Below are 24,224 nucleotides of genomic sequence, written 5' to 3'. Positions count from 1 at the left end.
AAGCAAGAGAAAGAAGTAAAAAGTATTAGATCTGATCTCTTTCCCATTATTATTCTATGATAAATAAGCTTCCTTAGTAAAACTTAATTGATAAATAAATAAGTTATAATAATTTTTAATTACATTTATTTCATATCTTAACCCATCACATTTGCAGTTTATAAAGCAAACTCAAGACCAACATTTTTATCTGCTTTGACAAGTTCTAATTTAAATATATTTTAAAGTAATATATTAATAAATACTCATCTGTTTTGAGCTAACTTGTTTTTTATACCAATTTTTACAATTTTATTTGTTATTCAGTATAGCGTCTAATTTTTAGCTTTTTTTGAAAGTTTTTTAATTTATTCATTTTTTTTTTTTTAACATTTTTTATTATGCCTGCTTCAGCCTGTGCCTTTTCTGTCACTACCTAATACAACAATTTTGGTTTGTTTACAATGTCTGTCTTGTGACAAATGTGTTATGTATAAACAAGGTGTTATGTATAATGACTAAATGAATCCTACTACAACATGTTTATTTTCTTTTCATTTATTTTATTGATTTTATTTCATTTTATTTTATTTTATTTTATTTTAGTTTAGTTTAGTTTAGTAGAGTTTAGTTCATTTTATTTTATTTTATTTTATTTTGGTTTTTTGAGTTCTGACGTATTATTTCAGTGTTTCCTCATTAAGATCTTCGGATAGCGTTTCCTCACTTCGTCAGAGCTGATTTTATTGATTTAATGTTTTTAATTTGGAAAATAATTCAGAGGAATTGTAAACTGTACAGGAAACATGTTGCACTTCTTACCGTTACCGCTAGTTGGCGATGTGGCAGCCGTTAGGAAGCAAAGCGCCGTGAAAACCACCGAAGAAGAATAATGAGGACACAGTGAGGAGCAGGAATTGGAAAAGATCAACGAGACCAAACATTTGTCTGAACACACCTTTAACCTGACACAGGTAACACACACACACACACACACACACACACAGCTCGGGTTGAACACACGGTACGGTCTGCGGCGGTTTAACGGAACCGCTCAGTGTGGGCTCGGTTTCCTTCGTGTTGGTTTCGGTTCGGCTCCTTGTGTCTTAGCAGTCATGGCTCAGAGAGCTTACATTACCTCCAGCAGAGCACAGACCAACACACACAGCTCTCTGTGGGAGAGACTCGTTTCCCGCGGTTTGTTTCCCGCTCACTTCGTGTTTCTGTGGATCTGGAAACTTCTTCACGTTCAGACCGAGCTCTAAGACGCTTACACGAGCTTTGGGAGACACGGAGGATTACAGCCGTTTGGGTTTCTGAGGTCCTCCACACGCACCGACACACCTGGCTGTCATACACCTGAGGGACCAGATATTTACTCTGTTTACCTGAGATCTGGATCAGTCAGTCAGACAGTCAGTCAGACAGTCAGTCAGTCAGTCAGTCAGTCAGACAGTCAGTCAGACAGTCAGTCAGTCAGAGAGTCAGTCGGTGAGTCAGTCAGTCAGTCAGTCAGTTAGTAAGACAGACAAGACAATCAGTCAGTCAGTCAGACAGTCAGTGAGTCACTCAGACAGACAGACAGACAGACAGACAGACAGTCAGTCAGTCAGTCAGACAGACAGACAGACAGACAGACAGACAGACAGACAGACAGTCAGTCAGTCAGTCAGTCAGACAGACAGTGAGTCAGTCAGACAGACAGTCAGACAGACAGTCAGTCAGTCAGTCAGACAGACAGTCGGACAGACAGTCAGACAGACAGACAGTCAGTCAGTCAGTCAGTCAGTCAGACAGACAGTCAGACAGACAGACAGACAGACAGTCAGTCAGTCAGTCAGTCAGTCAGACAGACAGTCAGACAGACAGTGAGTCAGTCAGACAGACAGTCAGTCAGTCAGACAGACAGTCAGACAGACAGTGAGTCAGTCAGACAGACAGTCAGACAGACAGTCAGTCAGACAGACAGTCAGACAGACAGTCAGTCAGAGAGTCAGTCGGTGAGTCAGTCAGTCAGTCAGTCAGTTAGTAAGACAGACAAGACAATCAGTCAGTCAGTCAGACAGTCAGTGAGTCAGTCAGACAGACAGACAGTCAGTCAGTCAGTCAGTTAGACAGTCAGACAGACAGACAGTCTGTCAGACAGTCAGTTAGACAGTCAGTCAGACAGACAGTCAGTCAGACAGACAGACAGTCTGTCAGACAGTCAGTTAGTTAGTTAGTCTGTCAGTCATCAGTTAGTTAGTCAGTCAGTCAGTCAGTCAGTCAGTCAGTCAGACAGACAGTCAGTCAGACAGTCAGACAGTCAGTCAGTCAGTCAGTCAGACAGACAGACAGTCAGTTAGTCAGTCAGTCAGTCAGTCAGTCAGACAGACAGACAGTCAGACAGACAGTCAGTCAGTCAGTCAGACAGACAGTCAGACAGACAGTCAGACAGACAGACAGTCAGTCAGTCAGACAGACAGTCAGTCAGACAGTCAGACAGTCAGTCAGTGAGGAGCACAGAGGGACTGTGACCAACATGTGATCAAACTGAGAGAAACGTTTCTCATGCTACAGACACAGACTGTTTGGTTTGACATCAGTTTCTTTTTAAATGACTTAAGTCAAAGATCAGGTCTTTGGATATCACAAACCCCCCAAAGAGATTCATCTTTGCACTGAAGTTAACTTAAAATCCATTATACAGAGAAACTGAAGCATTCAGTTGATGTTTCAGTGAAGGGTCTTCATCCTCTTTCACCTTTTCCATCCTCTTCACCTCAGGAGGAAGGAGCAGACACAGCCCTGTGTGTATGAAGACGAGCCTGAGGCAGACATGGTGAGTGAGATGATCAGCTGATTGTTCTGGTTTGAGGATGAGTACCATTATTTCTTTATCGTCTTAGGATCTAACTGAGACAGAAATCATATTAATCTCACCTCGCTACGTATCACACTTTCCTTTGCTCCAGTCGTCAGCGGTGGATCTTAAGACAAAGGAGGAGAAGGACGCGGAGCTGGACAAACGGATCGAGGCTCTGAGGAAAAAGAATGAAGCTCTGGTCAAGAGATACCAGGTAAGGGTGCCTCAGAGGACAAAAATCAGACACGGTGCTGAGGAGTCCATGAATCTGCTGAACATGTCTGTTACTTTCAGAGTCACTGAGGGAATAACAGGCCGGGTTATTGAAGCTGAGACGCCTGAAATCAAACAGAAACTTTCTGCAACACCAACTTTTAGTCTTAAACAGATCAATATACCAAAACTAAAAGATGTGTGTTTGCCTGTTTAATGATGCACATGGTAAAAAACTGCTCAACTCAGGTCACATGACCTTAACTCCAGCCAGTGTTCATAAAAACAATAAACATGTGCTTATAATCGCTGCAACAGTTTTTATATTAGTACATACTTTTAGTGTAGCACTTTTAAACACAGGTAACGGAGTATTTCATTAAAACAGGACGTCAGAGCAGGAAGCCTTAAGGAGCAAACAGACGATTCACATTAGGAGGTGAAACACTAAAACTAACACAAACCCTTCAACAAAAGCTTCTTCTGTCTGCAGAGCGAGGGGCTGACCCTGCAGCTCTGAGTTTGTGTGACAGACTCTCCCAGAGTCAGATTAAGACCTTTCCTCTGTATTAATGATGATAATAATAATAATAATAACACAGTTTCTACAGTTTCATTCGGCAGATGCTTTTGTCCAAAGCGACGTACAACACAAGCAAGAATTTAGACAGAAGAAAAACCTATTGACCTATAAAAAATAGATAATAATAATAATAATAATAATAATAATAATAATAAGGATAATAATAATAATAATAATAATAAGGATAATAATAATAATAATAATAATAAGGATAATAATAATAAAAATATTTATAATTATAATAACTATAATAATTGTAATAATAATAATAATAATATTAACTTTATTTATATCAAACTTTTAAATCAAACTTTGACAAAGTGCTGCTCACAGATTAAAGCCCTAAGCTCTCAGGGTACAACAAACTTTAAACAGAGAGTAAAAATGGTCATGATATGCTCAGACAGGTGAATATCAGCATTAAAATGCAAAGCATCATGGGAAAGAGAAAAAAAAACCTGGGAAGAAGAAGAAGATGATGATGATATCACATCAGGTGAAAACAGGAACGGTCATAAGAAGATATAAATCAGTAAACTGATCATTGAGAGGGTGAATGAATTCAGGTGTAAATAATAATGTTGGACCAATCAAACAGGGTTTAAGTCAGGTTGGGGGCGGGGTCAAAGATAGATACCTTAAAGATAGAAAATGAAGAAAGAGAAAAAGTCTTTAATCTCGTCCTTTGAAACTTCAGGAGGACTGGATCAGGTTGAACCTTAAAGTTGATGGACAGAATCTGAAAATCCTCCTGAGGCTGACGCAGAGATAGAAAAGTGTGAATGGTGTCAGAGATGTTGGTTTTGTTTAGCCCAGGTGATGTGTACAGGTGTTACCATGACACAGAAACCAGCTGTGGTCAGACCGTCAGCTGATCCCTTCGTCTCTTTCCTCCACGTGAAGCTTTAAACCAACCACAGGGACCGAGGATAAATTCATTTCAGTGACTCTAACAGGTTTTATATTCAGGGAATATATTCGCTCTTTGTCAACAGGAAATTGAGGAGGACAAGAAGAAGGCGGAGCAGGAGGGCATCGCCGTGACAACGCCCCGCAAGCCCCGCCCCCAAGAGCCTGAGACGGACAGGAGGAAATCAGAGAAGGAGAACTTCACGGTGACAGTCGACCTCAGCAAAGTGTCAGGGGTAAGACACACACACACACACACACACACACACACACACACACACACACACACACACACACACACACACACACACACACACACACACACACACACACACACACACACACTCTGCTCCTGCAGGCTGAGGAAGCCTTTCATGAACTCAGTCCCTCCTTACTGTGATCTGTTTACATCCTCATGCCTGCCAGTTTACCCATCATGCTTTGCATCAGTGTTTGCCAAGCTCTGCAGCCCACGCGTGTGTGTGTGTGTGTGTGTGTGTGTGTGTGTGTGTGTGTGTGTGTGTGTGGGCCGTCTTTTGCTTTGGGGAAAACCTCAGACTCAGTTTTATTGATAGACCAAAAATCTTCATCAGCACGGAGAATAAAGAGGAGGAGTGAGAGCAGCAGGAGGTCAGGGTTAGGAGCACAGCTGGGAGCAGGAGGAGCTGGAGCAGGAGGAGCTGGAGCAGGAGGAGAACAGACACAGACGTGTCACAGGCTGAATGAGTTAAAGATGGACTAACAGAGTCTCTGTCTGTGTCTGTGTGGTGGTAATCTCTGTCTCCTCTGATAGGATGTGATCTAACGACCCTCTGTGCGTCTGTCAGACATGATGACTCCTGTTATCAGAGTTAACGCAGTAACTTCAGACTGCAGCAGAGAAATGTCATCATCTGTAACCTCCTTATCCCTTTCTTCATGTTCAACCTGCAGCAGATTAAAAACAGACGCCAGCGTCACATGACCACACGACCACATGACCACAGGCTAAACAACAGACTGACGTTAAACATGTTTACAGAGTTTTATTCAGGAGTTTATCCATGTTTGCTTCACTTTACGCTGGTCTGTACGTTCAGAAACACCAAATCATCAGGATACTGTCTCTCTTCAGGCTCAGCAGCTGGTCGTTTGTTTCTCCTGTCTGTGGTCATCTGTTCAGTTGTTGTTGTTCTCTACTGTTGTTTTGTTGTCTCTCTCTCCCTCTCTGTCTCGTCTCTTCTCTACACTCTTTCCCTTCATCACTGTTTCTTTCCTGATATCACCTTGTTCTGGTTAAGCAGTAATCTTCAAACTCGGCAATATACGGGAAGGAAAGTATATATACATATATATATCCAATACACTAATAAAGTGTATAGTATCAGACCATAATTCTGTTGTTGTGACGCTGGACAGGATCAAGGTAAAAAAAAAAAGAAAAAAAAGAAACTCACAATCTTTGATGAGTTAACGAACATTTAAGTTTGACTTTATCCAAAATATAGAAAATAATGTTTCGGAGTTTTATTCTCAGCATATGTTGATACAAGAAGCGTAGAGACTTTTCCTTTAAAGATTTAATATATTTCATTAAACCTGCTCTTTTTGAGGCGGGTTGACGCCCACAGATTCAGTCTGTGTGAAAATTCATCAAGAGATATTTTGTCTTCCTGAGGCTGTCGTCATGTTTCCACAAACTCCTGGAGAGAGGAGCCGACTTAAGCTTTGGTCAAACTTTCAGTTAAAAAAATCAAACCTGTGTTTAGGAAATGTTTCAACGCGCTGTGGAAACTGTCAGGAAATTAACATTTTCTTACAAACTTATCAATCTGTGTTTTGTCTTTCTAACTTTTTATTGTTGTTTTTGTTGTTTCTATAAACTCCTGGGAACGTCTGACTCTTTGTTGGAGACGCTGACTTCAGTTTTCCTCAAACACACAGCTCCTCTCAGCAGAAGTTCATTTAAAAAGCAAACAGACTTTTGGTTTAGAGCCTTTTACTTTAAATATTATTAAACCTGAATTAAAAAAAAAAATAGCAACAGAAACAACTTTATGACACATTTTCACCCAGAGATTAAGTTTGCTTACTCATGTATGGAGTGATAATCTGGGGTTTTAGGGTGTTTTTATTTTCTGTTTCTACAAATTCTCAGAGAAAATCTGAATCCTAATCAGAAATCAGAAATTAATCCCTGGGAATATTCAGTGTTAGCATCGCCCATCAAGGCAAGGCAAGTTTATTTATATAGCACATTTCAACATGGCAACTCAAAGTGCTTTACAGGCAGAACAAATTATTGAAAACAATTAAAATTTAATTAAAAAGGAGATTAATTAAAAAGATGCAATCAAACAATAAAAAAAAAAAATTTAAAACAGATTTTAAGATCAAATTTGCAGTGGATCACACAGATACAGCAGCTGGAAATAAAACAGGAAGAGGATGGTAAAATAAGCAACAACAGGATAAAATGTTTAGAGACAATAAAAAGAAAAATAACTGTAAAATAAATAAATGTTGCACGATGTGTTGACCTGTTTGCAGATTTACAGATTGTTTATCCCTGAGGTGAATAAATGAGTTCAGGTTGAATAAGTTAGTCCAGGTTAATGATCTAAAGTCCAGCCTGACTCTTAACCAGAGGAGCTGACCTGTACTTAATAAAACCTGCAGGTTAATAAAGTTTTAGGCGGCTAAAATCACTTTTTCTGGCATGAGAACAGACTTATCGAGCTGTATTTTGTCTTTTCTGTGATTTTTGTTTTTTCTCCAAACTCCTGAGAAACATCAGTCAGCTGATTAAACCTGCTGACTCAGGTTTCTGTTAAACCTGGATGTTAGAAAAGTTTTTGGCAGCTTAAAGTAGTTTCCTCTCCCGTAAACAGAGTTAGCTCTGATCTCTACAGCAGGGTTTGCTCAGTTTAAGGATTTTTGTTTCTACAAACTCCAGACGAACGTCTGACTCTGCGTTAGAGGAGCTGACTTCAGATAGTGTTGAACCTCTTTGAAAAATGTTTCAGCAGCTGAAATCACTTTTTCTGCTTCAGTGTCACCCACAGATGAAGTTTGCTTTGAGCAGTTTTTGTCTTTTCTTACGAGTTTGTCGGAATAATCTGTCTCATTTTTTGCTGAATTCAGCCTTAAAAAGATTCAGACGGTTCCTCGCTCCGACTCCTGGTCGATGTTTTTGATTTTCATCATTTCCTGTTTGACTCTGATCAAACGCTTTGACCCGTACGCAGAGCAAACAGAGGAAGCAGCGTCTCTGTCTCTTCATCACGCCGTCACCTTCTGGTTCAGTCTCTGCTGGTCTCAGGATCCAGAGTCTGGTCCTGGTCTTAGACCCGTGTCCGGTGATGATGAGGTCAGCTGGTTCACCTCCTGTTTCTCCCCGCAGGAGAAGAGGGTGGTCAACGACTGGAAACCTGGAGCTCCTCGTGGCAGGAAGGCGTCGGAGGAGGGCGACGGCCACGGCGGGCAGAGCGACGGGCACAGCAGCCCCCCCAGGAGGACGGGGTCGGGACGTGTGGGCCGAGGAGGTCAGAGAGGAGGAGGAGGAGGACGGCAGGAGAGGAGGGAGTGGGAGCCCAGAACGCCCAGAGATGGAGAGCCAGGAGAGCCGGGACAGGGACGCAGAGGAGGGAGGAGAGGCCGAGGAGGAGGAGGAGGAGGAGGAGGAGAGGGAGGCACACCAGGAGGCACACCAGGAGGCATGGACAGGAAATCCAAGGTGAGAGCTTCACTGATGTTTAACAGCTTACAGAGGAGCTGATCACCTCCTCCACTCAGACAGGAGGAGGTGATGGAGAGGAGGTCTCCTCCACTCTAACAGGAGGAGGTGATGGAGAGGAGGTCTCCTCGGCTCTAACAGGAGGAGGTGATGGAGAGGAGGTCTCCTCGGCCCAGACAGGAGGAGGTGATGGAGATAAGGTCTCCTCGGCTCTAACAGGAGGAGGTGATGGAGAGGAGGTCTCCTCCAGTCTAACAGGAGGAGGTGATGAGAGGAGGTCTCCTCACACTCTAACAGGAGGAGGTGATGAGAGGAGGTCTCCTCCAGTCTAACAGGAGGAGGTGATGAGAGGAGGTCTCCTCCTCTCTAACAGGAACATGTTTGTTTCTCCTACAGGAGTGGGAGGAGAAGAGGAGGCAGAACATCGAGAAGATGAACGAAGAAATGGAGAGAATAGCCGAGTACGAGAGAGGACAGAGGGTAGGAGGCTCTGGGTCTGGGTCTGGGTCTGGGTCTGGGTCTGGGTCTGGGTCTGGGTCTGGGTCTGGGTCTGGGATGGAGGGTCTGGGTATGTGGTGGGGGCTCTGGGTCCGGGTTTTGGGGTGGAGCCCCCTGGTCTGGGTTTGACATGAAGGCACTGAGTCTGGGGGTTGGGGGCACTGGACCTTAGGTGGGGGGTTGGGTCTCTGGCCCCGGTTCTGATGGGTTTGGGCTCTAGCTCTGGGTCTGGAGGCTCTGGGTCTGGGTCTGGGTCTGGGATGGAGGGTCTGGGTCTGTGGTAGGGGTTTTGGATCTGGGTTTTGGGTGGAGGCTCTGAGTCTGGAGGCTGTGGCTCTGGGTCTGGGTCTGGGTTTTGGGTGGAGGTCTGGGTTTTGGGTGGAGGTCGGGGTCTGGGTTTTGGGTGGAGGTCTGGGTCTGGGTTTTGGGTGGAGATCTGGGTCTGGGCTCTGGGTTTTGGGTTTTGGGTGGAGGTCTTGGTCTGGGTCTGGGTCTGGACTCTGGGTTTTGGGTGGAGGTCTGGGTCTGGGTCTGGGTCTGGGTTTTGGGTGGAGGTCTAGGTCTGGGTTTGGGTCTGGGTCTGGTTGTTGGTGGAGTTAAACTCTGAGTCCTCCTTCCTCCCCCTGCAGCCGGACGCAGACAAACCCATCAGGAACTTCCTGGACGACCCGCGGCGCTCGGGTCCGGCTCCTGACACGGACCGTAAGGAGGGCAGCAGGAGACACGTGAGAAACTGGGGCGGACTGGACTTCGACAACGTGAAGACGGGAACGGAGCTGGAGAAGGAGTGGACTGTGAGTCAGCCTGTAAGACCAGCCCGGGTCTCTGGGACCCAGAACCAGTCCAGAACTTGTCTGACCCCCTTCTGTCCCTGCAGAGCCGCAGACCGGGTCCCAAAGGCTCCGTGGACATGACGATGTCGATGACGGGCCGCGAGCGCGCCGAGTACCTGCGCTGGAAGAAGGAGCGGGAGCAGATCGACGAGGAGCGGCTGGCTCGCCACCGCAACGCCACGGGCCAGTGGAGGCGGGAGTGGGACGCTCAGAAGACGGAGAACATGTGAGGCGGGGAGGGGGCGGGGCCTGTTTAGGGTTTAACAGGAAGTCAGTCTCACTGAGACGAGCTTTAGGAATAAAAACGACTTTTTACCTGACGACAGATTTGACTTCACTCAGTGAACGACTCAGTTTGTTCCTGTCATGAAAAAAGACGATTTTCTGTTTTCGTTTTGTTTTCGTCAGCTGATCATGGCTCATGCTCCGTCTGAAAACAAACTTTAAATTTAGTCGTTGGCGCTCGCTGAGCGGCGTCTGTCAGTGTCAGCTGATCCTCACCCTGCAGCTCTTTCACAGGTTCAAGGAGGACCCAGCTGCCGCCGCAGAGGGCGCCACGGCCGAGCACGGCAGCAGGAGAGGTGAGTCCCCACACACACACACACACACACGCACACACACACACACAGATACCTCTTCAGGCTCCCGTTGCCGTGGTTACCCGTCATCATCTGGGACCATCAGGCGCTCCACCCCAGGTCTCTGCTCGTCTGACAGGAAGTGGCTCTGACCCATCGACACAAACACACTTCATTCACACCAAACACGCCACAGGACACGCCGCCGCCGCCGCCGCTGCTGCTGCCCTGTCTTCACTTCATTAACGCGGTTATGTTAATGAGAGTTGATTAAGCTCGTTACACAAACGCCGGCGTATTTCCCTGGAGTCCACATCAACCTCTGAGGCCGAGAGGAGCGTTCAGGAGCATCCTGGTGTTTGTCTTAGTGACGCAGCGATTCAGAGACGTGAGGGTCAAACCGGACTAAGCAAATTTAACGGTTAAATCCCTGAAGAGGTCTGGATTAACGAGTATGAAGTCAGCTCTCTGAGGGCATGATTCACCCTCACACACACCTGGAGGATAAAAACTCGTGTCTAACGCTGGCGTGGACAAACCTCTTAAAAAGCTTTTTGACCCTGATTCTACGGGTTAAACCTCCTCAGACCAGCAGGGACCAGAGTCCTGGTCTGAAGCTTGTGTCAGTTTGTGATTTCACTCAGTCATCCGGATGATGGAGTGATTTCCTCTGGGACCGTGTTAATCCCTGAGTGTCGCTGTGACCGAAGTCACAACATTCATCGTTTTAAAGGCTGCGTCCAAACGCTGCTCCTCTCCTCGTGGAGTCGGCGTTTTTCTGTCTCACATTTTCTGTCTCACGTTTTTATTTAGCAAACACTCAGCTGGTTCCAGCCGTGGACGCTCCGCTGCAGGTTTTTCTCAGAGGGTTTTTGCTCTGATCAGGGTCAGTTTGGTCCTGGGGATGGATCAGGGACTGTCTCAGAGGAAACATGCAGAGGAAACATGCAGAGGAAACATGTAGAGGAAACATGGAGGGAGAGGAAACATGCAGAGGAAACATGGAGGGAGAGGAAACATGCAGAGGAAACATGCAGAGGAAACATGCAGAGGAAACATGCAGAGGAAACATGGAGAGGAAACATGCAGAGGAAACATGCAGAGGAAACATGGAGGGAGAGGAAACATGCAGAGGAAACATGCAGAGGAAACATGCAGAGGAAACATGCAGAGGAAACATGGAGGGAGAGGAAACATGCAGAGGAAACATGCAGAGGAAACATGCAGAGGAAACATGCAGAGGAAACATGCAGAGGAAACATGGAGGGAGAGGAAACATGCAGAGGAAACATGCAGAGGAAACATGCAGAGGAAACATGGAGGGAGAGGAAACATGCAGAGGAAACATGGAGGGAGAGGAGATGTCTCTGATCTGGATTTTGTGAAATCAGAGATTAAATTAAATCTTCACTCACACATTTTAGAGATTAAGGGTTCAGTTAGCTCAGCGTCTAAAACTCACCTCACACCATGCTCACACAGCTGTGGTTTATTAAAGTGAGGTGTGTGTGTGTGTGTGTGTGTGTGTGTGTGTGTGTGTGTGTGTGTGTGTGTGTGTGTGTGTGTGTGTGTGTGTGTGTGTGTGTGTGTGTGTGTGTGTGTGTGTCCTCTCTGCAGCCAGGGGGCGTAACTCTCGAGCAGAGCCTCGGGGCAGAGCCTCAGGTTAGACCACAGCATGGGACTGACATTAAAGTGTTTGTGTGTTTCTGTTTGCACCATTTGTAGGTGTGTGTGTGTGTGTGTGTGTGTGTGTGTGTGTGTGTGTGTGTGTGTGTGTGTGTGTGTGTGTGTGAGTGAAGGCCAACAGCAGCACCCTGACTCAGAAGAGAAGCTGTGAAATCAGCAGAACCTGCTCTCTAAACCTGAATTCTTGGTCTTTAAATCTGAGGACTCGTCTCCTCATGAAGCTGGTCTTTCTCTGGGTTCTGGGTCCTGGATCCTGGATCCTGGATCCTGGCTTTGCTCTGTACCTGAACCTCTGCAGGTGTCACCTCCAGCCTGTTGGTTTCAGACAGACGTTTAGCAGACGTTAAACTGAAGCTCTAACCTCAGACACAGCGCCCCGTCTCCTCAGGGTTCTGCTTTGGATCTGGGTCTGCGTCAGTCTGGATCCTCTAATCCCTCCCTGAGGCTGACAGCTCTTTAAAAAGCTCTGCTCTCAAACCGTCCTCGGCGTGGGACGGGGTTTGTAAATAGTCCTCAGTGTTTGTCTGACCTTCTCTGGATCCTCTGCTGGAGCTGCTCTGAGGATCAGAGACCTGAAGGGTTTAAACCGTGGATCAAAAACAAACTGATTTTCCTGTTTCTGTGAAACATGCATGGAGCTGACGGTGTCAGAGAGCGGTGCATCTCACAGAGGAGAGTTAAAAACACTGAATATGAACATGCAGGCTTTAAATCATCAAGACCCTGAAGGTGGATTTGCTGCGTCCTGAACAGTCTCACAGGGACCCACAGGGTCCAGTTTGAGAAGCATGTCCAGTTTCTGAGAGCGTATCTGGGTCACCATGAGTCCTGCTCAGGACAACATGAGGCCTCTGGTCTGCAGTCAAACTAACATCCAGCTACATCCAGGCCTCTCCCTGAGTCTGAGACTTTATCTGGAGGTGGGAATGTCTCATCCACGCTGCTGTTTCTGCCAACGAACAGAAGCTCACGGTCCAAAAAATGAAAAACAAAAAAAGTGCAAAAAATTCTTTACTCAGGAAAATCCAGGGATTAATTATCTAAAAGAAAAGTCGGTCAAATTTATAGAAATGTGCATGTGATGTCTTGGTATTTTTAGTTAATAAATTTGTTTAAAAAAAATAAAATAAAATAAATAAATAAAGAACTTAAATTGCAAAAAGTAGCAAATTTTACAAAAACCACAACAAATAAAATTAAGTCAAGTTTCAAGACCCCCCCCCCTCCAAAAAGAAAAAAAGAATAAAAATAAATGAATACAAAATGAATCAAATAAAATATCAAATCAGTACTTTTTGAATTTCTAAAATTTGCCAAAATTAAGAAAAAAAAGAAAAAATCAAAAATTGACAAAATTTAAAGAAAAGCAAAATTTCAAATAAAATTAAGTTGACTTTCAAGCCCCAACCTTTAAAAATGATAAATAAATAAAATAAAATAAAATTAATTAATTTAAAAAAATTTTAAATGTGTACTTTTTTGGAATTTCTAAAATTTGCAAAAATTAAGAAAAATAAAAAATTGACAAAATTTAGGAAAAGCTACATTTCAAATAAAATTAAATACAGTTTTAAGCCCCCCCCCCCCATGTCTTTGTGTAGTCTGTGGTTGCTTCCTGACTCCACCTTCATTATCTGCGTTGATGAGTTTCTGCTGAAAGAGCTTAAAGCAGAATGAGACGTTTCCACGGTGAGGAGTTAATCCCTGAGACCAGCGTCAGGTGCTCGTGGTGTCGACCTCCTCGCCGTGGGGGGGGGGGGGGGGGGGGGGGTGGTCTCAGTCGTCTCAGTGAAATCTCTGATTTTTGAGAAGGTTCAGACAAAAGCTGAGGATTATCTCCAACTGCTGCTGCCCCTGGTTTCCTTCATTTCTTTATCTGAGCGTGTCACAGATTATGGCTTCACACCTGCCTGCACTGTGTGTGTGAGTGTGTGTGTGTGTGTGTGTGTGTGTGTGTGTGTGTGTGTGTGTGTGTGTGTGTGTGTGTGTGTGCATGTAAGTGTGTGTGTGTGTGTGTGTGTGTGTGTGTGTGTGGAAGTGTGTGTGTGTGCATGTAAGTGTGTGTGTTTTCTCCACTGTTTCTAATTTGTGAAATGACTTGAGCGTCGTCCTCGGTTCAATCTCTTCATCTTCATCCTCTCCGTCTCTCCTTCCTCCCTCTCCTTGATCCCTTCCTTCCTTCCTTTGTGCTGGAGTCTTTCTCTCCCTGACCTCCTTTATCTGCTCCTCTTTGTCTCAGCTCTGATCCTCCTCCTAACGGGAGCTCTCAGTCTCTCCTCCCCTTCCTGTCCTCTGAGGACGTTTTAACCCTGGCCCTTTTCTCTTTCCCTCAGATCCTCTGTCTGACCTTCCTGCCTCCTTCATCCCTCCTTCCTCTCTCCTTCGTCCGTCCTTCATCCCTCCTTCATCCCTCCTTCATTTCCTCCCTCCTAACGCTGCTCATCAGATCTGTCTTCCTCTAGCTGTTTGTCCTTCCTCTGTCCCATCCTTCTTTAACCTTCTTTAACCTATTTTAACCTTCTTTAACCTTTCTTCTCTGTCCGTCATCACCAGGCAGTAGAGAAATCATTGATCCTTTCTCTGTCTCACCTTCATGGCTTCTCCAAATCTGTGATCACCTGATGTTAAAATCTACAGATCCTCTGAGGAGTCAGGATAATCGTCCAGGATTGATTCAGTTTGGATTATTTTATAACTTCCTGTTTTCTGGGATAAAGACGGATGAGAAAGAGGGAAACACGTGGCGTGAAGATGGCTGCATGTGAAAACCCTCAGAGCTTTGGTTTTAACCCGTGTGTCTGTGTTCGGCCTCAGAGCCTCAGGAAAAGCTTCACAGACGTCACCGGATGTTGGTAGCCTCCCAGAGTTAAACCAGTTAATTAAACTGGTTTAACTCTGGTTTCCAGCTCCTCTGCTCCTGAGTCAAACCAAAGTTTTAGTCTGACGTTAACGTCCCACAGCGTGTTTTTCTACCTTTGTCATCACAAGCTCATCACTTCCTGTCATCGTCCTCTCTGACCCTGTCCTCTCTGACCCTGTCCTCTCTGACCCTGTCCTCTCTGACCCCTCCTCTCTGACCCTGTCCTCTCTGACCCCTCCACTATGACCCTGTCCACTCTGACCCTGTCCTCTCTGACCCTGTCCGCTCTGACCCTTCCTCTCTGACCATCCTCTCTGACCCTGTCCTCTCTGACCATCCTCTCTGACTTGTCCTCTTTGACCATCCTCTCTGACCCTGTCCTCTCTGACCATCCTCTCTGACAGTGTCCTCTTTGACCCTGTCCACACTGACCCATCCTCTCTGACCCCTCCTCTCTGACGCATCCTCTTTAACCCTTCCTCTCCGACCCATCCTCTCTGACCCCTCCTCTCTGACCCATCCTCTCTGACCCTTCCTCTCTGACCCTGTCCTCTCTGACCCTTCCTCTCTGACCCTGTCCTCTCTGACCCATCCTCTCTGACCCTGTCCTCTCTGACCCTGTCCTCTCTGACCCATCCTCTCTGACCTTTCCTCTCTGACCCCTCCTCTCTGACCCCTCCTCTCTGACCATCCCCTCTGACCCATCCTCTCTGACCCTGTCCTCTCTGACCCTGTCCTCTCTGACCCTGTCCTCTCTGACCCATCCTCTCTGACCCTGTCCTCTCTGACCCTGTCCTCTCTGACCCTGTCCTCTCTGACCCATCCTCTCTGACCCATCCTCTCTGACCCTGTCCTCTCTGACCCTGTCCTCTCTGACCCTGTCCTCTCTGACCCATCCTCTCTGACCCATCCTCTCTGACCCTTCCTCTCTGACCCTGTCCTCTCTGACTCTGTCCTCTCTGACCCTGTCCTCTCTGACCCTGTCCTCTCTGACTCTGTCCTCTCTGACCCTGTCCACTCTGACCCTGTCCTCTCTGACCCTGTCCGCTCTGACCCTTCCTCTCTGACCATCCTCTCTGACCCTGTCCTCTCTGACCATCCTCTCTGACCCTGTCCTCTTTGACCCTGTCCACACTGACCCATCCTCTCTGACCCATCCTCTCTGACCCCTCCTCTCTGACGCATCCTCTTTAACCCTTCCTCTCCGACCCATCCTCTCTGACCCCTCCTCTCTGACCCATCCTGTCTGACCCTTCCTCTCTGACCCTGTCCTCTCTGACCCTTCCTCTCTGACCCTGTCCTCTCTGACCCATCCTCTCTGACCCTGTCCTCTCTGACCCTGTCCTCTCTGACCCATCCTCTCTGACCTTTCCTCTCTGACCCCTCCTCTCTGACCCCTCCTCTCTGACCATCCTCTCTGACCCATCCTCTCTGACCCTGTCCTCTCTGACCCTGTCCTCTCTGACCCATCCTCTCTGACCCTGTCCTCTCTGACCCGTCCTCTCTGACCCTGTCCTCTCTGACCCATCCTCTCTGACCCTGTCCTCTCTGACCCATCCTCTCTGACCCTGTCCTCTCTGACCCTGTCCTCTCTGACCCATCCTCTCTGACCCTGTCCTCTCTGACCCTGTCCTCTCTGACCCATCCTCTCTGACCCATCCTCTCTGACCCTTCCTCTCTGACCCTGTCCTCTCTGACCCTGTCCTCTCTGACCCTTCCTCTCTGACCCTGTCCTCTCTGACCCTCTCTGTCAGTCTCATGTGACACAGAAAACTGATTGATTTCTCTGTCTCCTCAGAGGACAGCAAGCGGCCTCCAAAGACGCCAACATTTGGTGACTTCCTGTCCCAGGGCAGGACCCCGGGGTCCAGAGGAGACCGAGGCAGAGGGAGGACCAGAGGACAGAAACCCAGCTACAGGTGAGTCTGAGAATCTGCTCCTGTGACGACAACGCCGTCCAACAACATGTCTTTGTTTTATTAACGTGGAAACGTGTGTTTCAGCATGCACGACAACCGCTGGGAGGCAGAGAAAGAGGAGGAGGACAAGGAGAAGGAGAAGGAGAAGGAGGACAAGACAAAGAAAGAGGAGAAGCCCAAGAAGAAGGAGAAAGAGGAGGAGAAGTCCAAATCTCCTCCTGCAGAGAAGGTAGAGCTTTGTTTTGACCGTGTTCACCTCCAGAGAAACGCTCAGACTGAAAACACCAGTTCACCTTTTCACCGTCTGTCTGAAAAACCAGATAAAGACGTGTTCATGGGAAAGTGTTTTAAAATAACCAGTGTAAAGCTGAATGTTTGGTGTTTTTCTTTAACTGTTTGACCGACGAGTTTAAACCAGGAACAAACTGTGGATCAGTCGTTAAATCTCACGTCTCCTCCTTCAGGTGGAGGAGAAGCCCGAGGAGGCCGAGGAGGACGAGGAGGAGTGGGAGGACGCCAGCGACGGCGAGGCGGAGGACGAGAGCGACTCAGACTCCAGAGAGGAGGAGAAGAAGGACGAGGAGAAACCGTCCCGGGGCAAAGACAGCAGCTCCACCTCTCCTGCTCACAGACCAGGACCCGCCTCAGCAGGGAGCCCCAAAGACCAGCGCACCCCCAGACCCAAGGTCCACATCCCGCCCCCCATGGCGGCCCAGGAGTCCCCAGAGGGAGGGAAGCCCCTCAGCCCCTTCTCCCCCCTGGACAGCCACCGGCCCGTGACCGACTGGGGCGAGGAGATGGAGCTGCAGTCGCCCCGCAGCAGCATGGGCGAGAGCCCCCTGAAGCCCCCCAGCCTGGACTCCAGCCCCCTGAAGCCCCCCAGCCTGGACTCCAGCCCTCTGAAGCCCCCCAGCCTGGACTCCAGCCCCCTGAAGCCCCCCAACCTGGACTCCAGCCCCCTGAAGCCCCCCATTCTGGACTCCAGCCCCCTGAAGCCCCCCAGCCTGGACCCCAGCCCGACCCAGAAGACCGAAGCAGAGGGAGGGGAGGAGAAGGAGAGTCCAGCTCAGTCCAGATCCAGTGACCCTGCAGAGGCACAGAGAGAGGAGACCCCAGGTAGGATCCATCAGAGGGTCTGTGTGGGTCTGTGTGGGTCTGTGTGGGTCTGTGTGGGTCTGTGAGGGTCTGTTTGGGTCTGTGTGGGTCTGTTTGGGTCTGTTTGGGTCTGTGAGGGTCTGTTTTAGTCTGTTTCAGACTGGATTTTTCAGGTTTTTGTCTCAAATTTAATGAATAAAGAGGAAAGTTTAGAACCAGAACCAGAGGGATCAGGTTTCAGATGTTGCTGGCTCAGTTTTCATGGCTCAGATTTAATCTGGATCTTCAGTACAGGGACAGAATGAGAGTCCAGGGACAGCTGGTCTGATCCCCAGAGAGACCTGTCCGTGGATCCTCTCTCCACCATCTCTATGGTTCTGGTTCTGGTCTGGGTTAGGTCTTCTGGACTCTGTCCTGGACTAGTCTCTTGAAAAAACGCTGTTTGACATGAAGCCTTTGACTCCTCCTCCTTCTCCTCCTCCTCCTTCTCTTCCTCCTCCTCCTCCTCTTCCTCTTCCTTCTCCTCCTCCTCCTCCTCCTCCTCCTCCTCCTCCTCTCACAGACGTGAACAGCTCCTCTCCTCCAGAGGCTCAGCAGACGGTCAAAGTCTCAGAACCAGAACCAGAACCAGAGTCCATCCCCACAGACTCCTCTGCTGCGCCACCAGCTGACTCCGCCCCCTCTGAGATCATGGAGGCTGCTGTGATGAAGGCTGAGGATGAAGTTGCTGCTGCGTCACCAGGTGATGAAAATAAAGACACACCTCCACCTCTCCTGGTTTTCAAACACCGTCAGGTTTTTCTCTGCTGGTCTCAGGGTTTTGATTCTTGTCGGCACTCTTTCTCAGACTCTGTTTTCTGACCCTCAGATGCTGACCAGAACCCGTCTGGACCTGCGGCAGAGAAAGACGACGCCTCAGAGAAAGAGGACCCCACGGCGCCCACTGAGACCAGCGCCGCTCCGTCCTCAGGAGAAACCGGGTCCTCGGAGCAGACGGAGCAGACGGAGCAGACGGAGCAGACGGAGCAGACGGAGCAGACGGAGCAGACGCCTTCAGGTACGGTCTTTATCAGTGACTCTGAGACGGTGGCGTCCTGTAGGAGGTCGTCTGTGCTCTGCTAGCCCCTCCCCCACCCTGTGTTTGGTTTCTGCCTCCTCTTTACTTCCTGTTTGTGGCTTGAACAATCTAAGCTCCGCCTCCTGGATCCTAACATCAGCCCACTTCCTGTTTGTTCCTACCTGCTCCTCCTGTGTTGACCCCTATCCTCTCTTCCTCCCTCCTCGCCCGTTTGGCGTGCTCTCACACCTCATGGCGTGTTTCTGAGGAGGGGGAAACAGAGGGTACGGCGTTGTCTGTGCTGCATGTTTCCCTGTTCGCTCATGGCACCTGACCCTGAACCTGAACCTGACCCTGAACCTGAACCTGACCCTGAACCTGAACCCGAACCCACCTGGTGTCTCGGCGTGATGTTTGGCGCTCGTTGCTCTGTGGTGTTTCAGTGGATCAGGGTCTGATGGTTTGTTACCATCATCAGCTCCTCCCCTTCCTAAAGTTTGAACCAATCACCAAACAGAATGAAACTACCGCCAAATCTGGAGCATGAGACGCACGTTAACGCCGTTTTTAGTCCTCTGAGAGACGCTGACCCACAGGTCTGAACAAACCGTCTCTGTCCACTAGAGCTGGGGGTAAACGATTATTTTTAAAACGATTAATCAGGCGATTAATTTATCGATTAGTCGACTAATCTAACGATTAATTGGACCATTAGTCTAACTGTTATTTTTCTGTTGTTCAATTACTTCAAAACCACAATGTTTCCCAAATAAATGCCAAAACCATCTCTCTCATAACAGCTAATAAAACAACTCTGTTTTGCACAGCAAAATGCAAAATATAGAATAAAATAATAAAAATAAAAAGGCCAGTCTGTTTACTCTGACAGTCCAATAGGGCTGCAACTAATTATTACTTTTAAAGTCGACTAATCTATGGATTATTTTTTTCTGATTAATCAATTAATCATGATTATTTTGTGTTTCAACCTTTAAAATGTGCAGACCTTTATAATTCAACCTGTGTGTTTCATTTTCACTGCATTTACCCAGAGTTAGGCTCTCTCCTCTGATTGGTCAGCCCTGTGTCATGTTTGTTTGTTTGTTTGTCTTTATTTCATTCATGATGACATAAAAATATAAGAACTATAGAAAAAAATAAATAACTCTCAGAATGAATGTAGCAGGTAACAGGAAATGAAGTTGTTGTTCAGTGTTGGACAGACCTCTTATCAGTGACTTTGTTCTTGTTTTCTAATGTTTATTTGTTTATTGGGGCTTTGCTCTCTGTATGATCCCGTCTGACTCTCTCCCAGCTCGCCATGACAACGCCTTTAGTTTCCTTTCTCTCATGCTCACTCCGCCCCTCCTCCTCCTCCTCCTCCTTCCTGAGTGTTAGCGCTGCAGTGTGAGCTTGAGAGTGAGAGCCCCCTCAGATAAATGTCCTCTCTTTTCAAAAGTTAGGGGAGTTTTGACTCTAGTTTGTGGCTCAGATCCTGAAAAACTGTCTGTAACAGAGAGTGAAGGAGACTCTCTAAATCACGTTATCAGACGCTAAACTCCGGGAGCTGTCAGGCTGTCCAAGCCGGAGATGCAGAGCCTCCGTCAGCGCACAGCGCTCTCTGGGAGTGGAGATTTTTCCTCATCAATATTCCTCACGTATGAACTTAGTGATCTTTACCCATAAAGTCTCCACTAACACAGCACCTCATGCTGTGAGCTGAAGTTACAGATGAGTATTACCCCCTGGTGTTTGATTTCACCATGTGACAACAACAATAAAAACAAGAATACCACGCGTTGACTGTTAAAATTTATCATCGATGAATTTATATCGTCGACTAATCGCTGCAGCCCTACTGTGGACGCTGAACAGGATCAGAGCGTTTTCCTGCAGGTGTTAAGGATTAAGATGAGACGTGTTACACAGCTTAGCTCACAGCTGACGTGACCTCACGTTCCTGTAGACCCAGACTCCTCCATCATGTCCCATGATTTGAGGGTCAGGCGTGTAAACGGTGGCGTCTGGCTCCTGGAGCTGGTTCCTCTCATGGAGGAGGATCAGTTCAGGAAAAACTGTGGATCCTGGTCCAGAAACTCCTCCAGAAACACGCTCCTCAGGTGTTACACCCGAGGTGGAGGATGGAGGTGAAGATGTTTGTTTGGCACTGATGGTGATGATGATGATGATGATGATGATGATGATGATGATGATCTAACCAGAAACGAGCACTTAGCGTTAATAACTGAGCGTCATCCAGCGCTCTGTAAACACGTGGAGCCACAGCTCCTCGGGCTGGGAGTCATTAGCAGAGGAGGAGCACTTAGTCCGCTCAGGACCTCCTCATGGAGCCGCGGCTTCATGATTCATGGTTAATCTGAGCCAGCGGCAGCGTTCAGGGAGCGCTGGAGTGGACTGACCACAGACACCAGGAGGCCTGAGCCACCGCCACCGCCGCCGCGTTGGCTAATGGAGAAGTTTAGAGGAGGTTTACAGATGTTTACAGCTCAATTAGACAAATCAAACTGAAACTACACAAACTGAAAAATCCTGAAAATCCAGAGGTTAAGGATCAAATCCAGCATAGATAAAGTGTTTGGCCACACAGGGAAGAAGCTGATAACGTCTCCTCTTCCTCTCACTTCACTTTAACTGAAGATGACTCATCTGTGATGAAGAGCAGGAGTCAGATGAGCTGGTGTGGCCGATGTGTGTGTGTTAATGTGTGTGTTAATGTGTGTGTGTGTGTGTCAGGGTGGAGATCAGCAGAGCAGAGAAATCAGAGACACAATTAAGATTTTAAAAGGTTTTTCAGAGGAAATGAGGATCAGGACGGAGGACAGATGATCCAGCCACAGAACACAGACGGAGTCTGATTGAATTACGTCTCCGGATGTTTCTCTGACTCCACGCTGAAGATCCTGACTGAGGGGAGAGTCAGAAAACGCCCAAACTGTGAGGAAAACTCTGCATCTGATGCTGGACAGACCCAGGAGAGGAAATGTAGACCTCCTGAAGAGTGGATCATCCTCTGTTTGATTTGATTTAAAGAGATTAATTCACCTGTTAGGAGCCGTTTATGGTGCAGAAGAAGTAAAGAAGTAAAGAAGAAGTAAACCGTCTGTAAATCCCTCAGAGTCAGACTCTCAGGCTCACTGAGACAGAAACCGGTCCACTTTGTGGTCCCAAGTTTTTATGAGCCGCTCGTTACGTGAGCTCCAGATCAGGATTTATTGTTCAGCCTCGTTCCTGTTTCATGAACGCACTGATGAAAATTCCTGGACTCTTCAGGAAGCCTCTGAAATTTACTTACATTGATTATTGACACCCAGCAGGCACGTTCAGGGTCAGACCAGGGACCAATCAAGACCAGGGTCCATTTCCAAACAGCCTCCAGCTTTAACATGAGTGACTGTGAGTTCATCATGTCTCTGAACAGATCATGTTTAAATCATGTAAACATTTACGGTTTCTCTTAAAGTCACAAACCAAAGAGTTTTCTAAAGCCCCGTTTCCACCATGTGGTTCAGTTCAGTTCAGTTCAGTTCAGTTCAGTTCAGTTCAGTTCAGTTTATATTAGTTCAGTTCAGTTCAGTTTATATTAGTTCTGTTCAGTTCAGTTTATATTAGTTTAGTTTAGTTAAGTTAGTTCCTTTCAGTTCAGTTCAGTTTAGTTTAGTTTAGTTTAGTTTAGTTAAGTTAGTTCCTTTCAGTTCAGTTCAGTACAGTTTAGTTTAGTTTATATTAGTTTAGTTCAGTTCAGCACATTACAGTTCAGTTCAGTATAGTTCAGTTCAGTTCAGTTTATATTAGTTTAGTTTAGTTTAGTTAAGTTAGTTCCTTTCAGTTCAGTTCAGTTCAGTTTAGTTTAGTTTATATTAGTTTAGTTCAGTTCAGCACATTACAGTTCAGTTCAGTATAGTTCAGTTTAGTTTAGTTAAGTTAGTTCCTTTCAGTTCAGTTCAGTACAGTACAGTTTAGTTCAGTTTATATTAGTTTAGTTCAGTTCAGTTTAGTTTAGTTTATATTAGTTTAGTTCAGTTCAGTACAGTTTAGTTCAGTTTATATTAGTTTAGTTCAGTTCAGTTTAGTTTAGTTTATATTAGTTTAGTTCAGTTCAGTTTAGTTTAGTTTATATTAGTTTAGTTTAGTTCAGTTTAGTTTAGTTTATATTAGTTCAGTTCAGTTCAGTTCAGTTCAGTACAGTTCAGTTCAGTTCAGTTCAGTACAGTATGGTACAGTACCGTACTGTACCGTACAGTACAGCACAGTTTCGTTCCGTTCCGTTCTTTTCTGTACAGTACAGTTCAGATTCTTTTTGTTCTGTTCTGTTTCGTTCCATGATGCTGGTTTTGATACCGATTTGTAAATATCTAACTAAAACCAGGACAGGTCCTAAATCCTTGACCAGTACCGTCCCACTTTCTGGTTCCCTTCTGTTGGGATCCCAGACTAAACTGATCCCCAGAAGGTGGAGCTAGAGACACTGCAGGCTGCTGATTGGTGGAACCAACCAATCTCAGTGGTCTGTTTGTTGGATTTATTAGCGGGGTACGCTGAGTCGCTCTGCTATGGCATCACACTGTTACATGGCTGACACTGCTAACAGCAACCAGCCTACACCCTCCCTACCACAGGGGGGCACTGTTGGCTGTGGAATCACTAACAGGATCTGGATTTACTGATCCTAACCGGACCACTTGGTGGGAACAGAGTTTAAAACCAGGTCAGAGGAAAGGAGAGGAGGTTAAAGTGAGGACAGGGAGCAGAGGAAACAAAACTGAAGATGAGGAGGAAGGAATCAGAGATTTGTGTCTGTAGATGTTTGAGGTCAGAACAGTCTGAATCTGAAAAATAATCCTGATCTTGATCCTGATATAAAAATATCCTGATCTGTTTCACCCATAGCGCCCCCTAGTGGAGGAGATTTTAAAGTTTCCCTGCAGAGAGCAGACCACGTCTGGTCAGGTGAGCTCTGATCCATCGGCCCGTGGAGCTCTGAGTGTTTCTGCTCCTGCTCCTGCTCCTCAGCTCAGCTCGTCCTAAACTTCCTGATCGTTATGACCTCCACCCATCAGGGCGGCGTCGCTGCAGATTCAGTAGATTTACTCGTGTCACAGCTCGATAATGGAGTATTGATCTCAGTCTGCTCCTGTCATCACCACGAGCTGGACGAGCAGACGTAACGCTGCGTTTCCCCTCAGGCTGCTCGCCAGAGAAATGTGCTCGCTCAGGCTGCGTGAAGTGCTTTGGATAAAAGCATGGAGGACACACACACACACACACACACACACACACTCTCAGAGACCCATGCACCACTTCCTCTCTGTGTTTGTACCAACAGGCTGAAGCTGCGGGAAACAAGATTAACGTGAGGAAGACGAGGAGGAAGAGGAGCAGAGCAGGCCCCAGCAGCAGAGAGACCATCACAGAAGAGGACGACAACCACAGGAG

At 46.8% G+C, this 24,224-nt stretch overlaps 1 protein-coding gene across 2 annotated transcripts; it reads left to right on the top strand.

Annotated features, from left to right (window-relative positions):
- The first annotated feature begins 835 nt into the window (after positions 1 to 835).
- LOC141797451 (coiled-coil domain-containing protein 9-like) lies at positions 836 to 24,224 on the top strand. 2 transcript variants are annotated; one of them, XM_074678795.1, is made up of 16 exons: positions 836 to 953; positions 2,746 to 2,800; positions 2,934 to 3,038; positions 4,616 to 4,765; positions 7,912 to 8,244; positions 8,641 to 8,724; positions 9,372 to 9,536; positions 9,620 to 9,801; positions 10,095 to 10,156; positions 11,771 to 11,815; positions 16,498 to 16,618; positions 16,703 to 16,847; positions 17,083 to 17,734; positions 18,276 to 18,455; positions 18,582 to 18,770; positions 24,115 to 24,224. In XM_074678795.1, the coding sequence occupies exons 2-16, from the start codon at positions 2,798 to 2,800 to the stop codon at positions 24,117 to 24,119; spliced, it is 2,421 nt and encodes an 806-aa protein (XP_074534896.1). In that variant the 5' UTR covers positions 836 to 953; positions 2,746 to 2,797; the 3' UTR covers positions 24,120 to 24,224. The 2 variants fall into 2 exon arrangements, with proteins under 2 accessions (XP_074534896.1, XP_074534897.1); XM_074678796.1 differs by lacking the exon at positions 11,771 to 11,815.

The sequence above is a fragment of the Halichoeres trimaculatus genome, unplaced genomic scaffold (genome assembly GCF_033239565.1).
Source record: "Halichoeres trimaculatus isolate MK-OKI-2021-1 unplaced genomic scaffold, fHalTri1.1 fHalTri1_scaffold_9, whole genome shotgun sequence".
In the NCBI taxonomy this organism is placed as follows: domain Eukaryota; kingdom Metazoa; phylum Chordata; class Actinopteri; order Labriformes; family Labridae; genus Halichoeres; species Halichoeres trimaculatus.
Note: the sequence above shows the minus strand (reverse complement) of the source record. Positions and strands in the feature narration are given on the sequence as shown.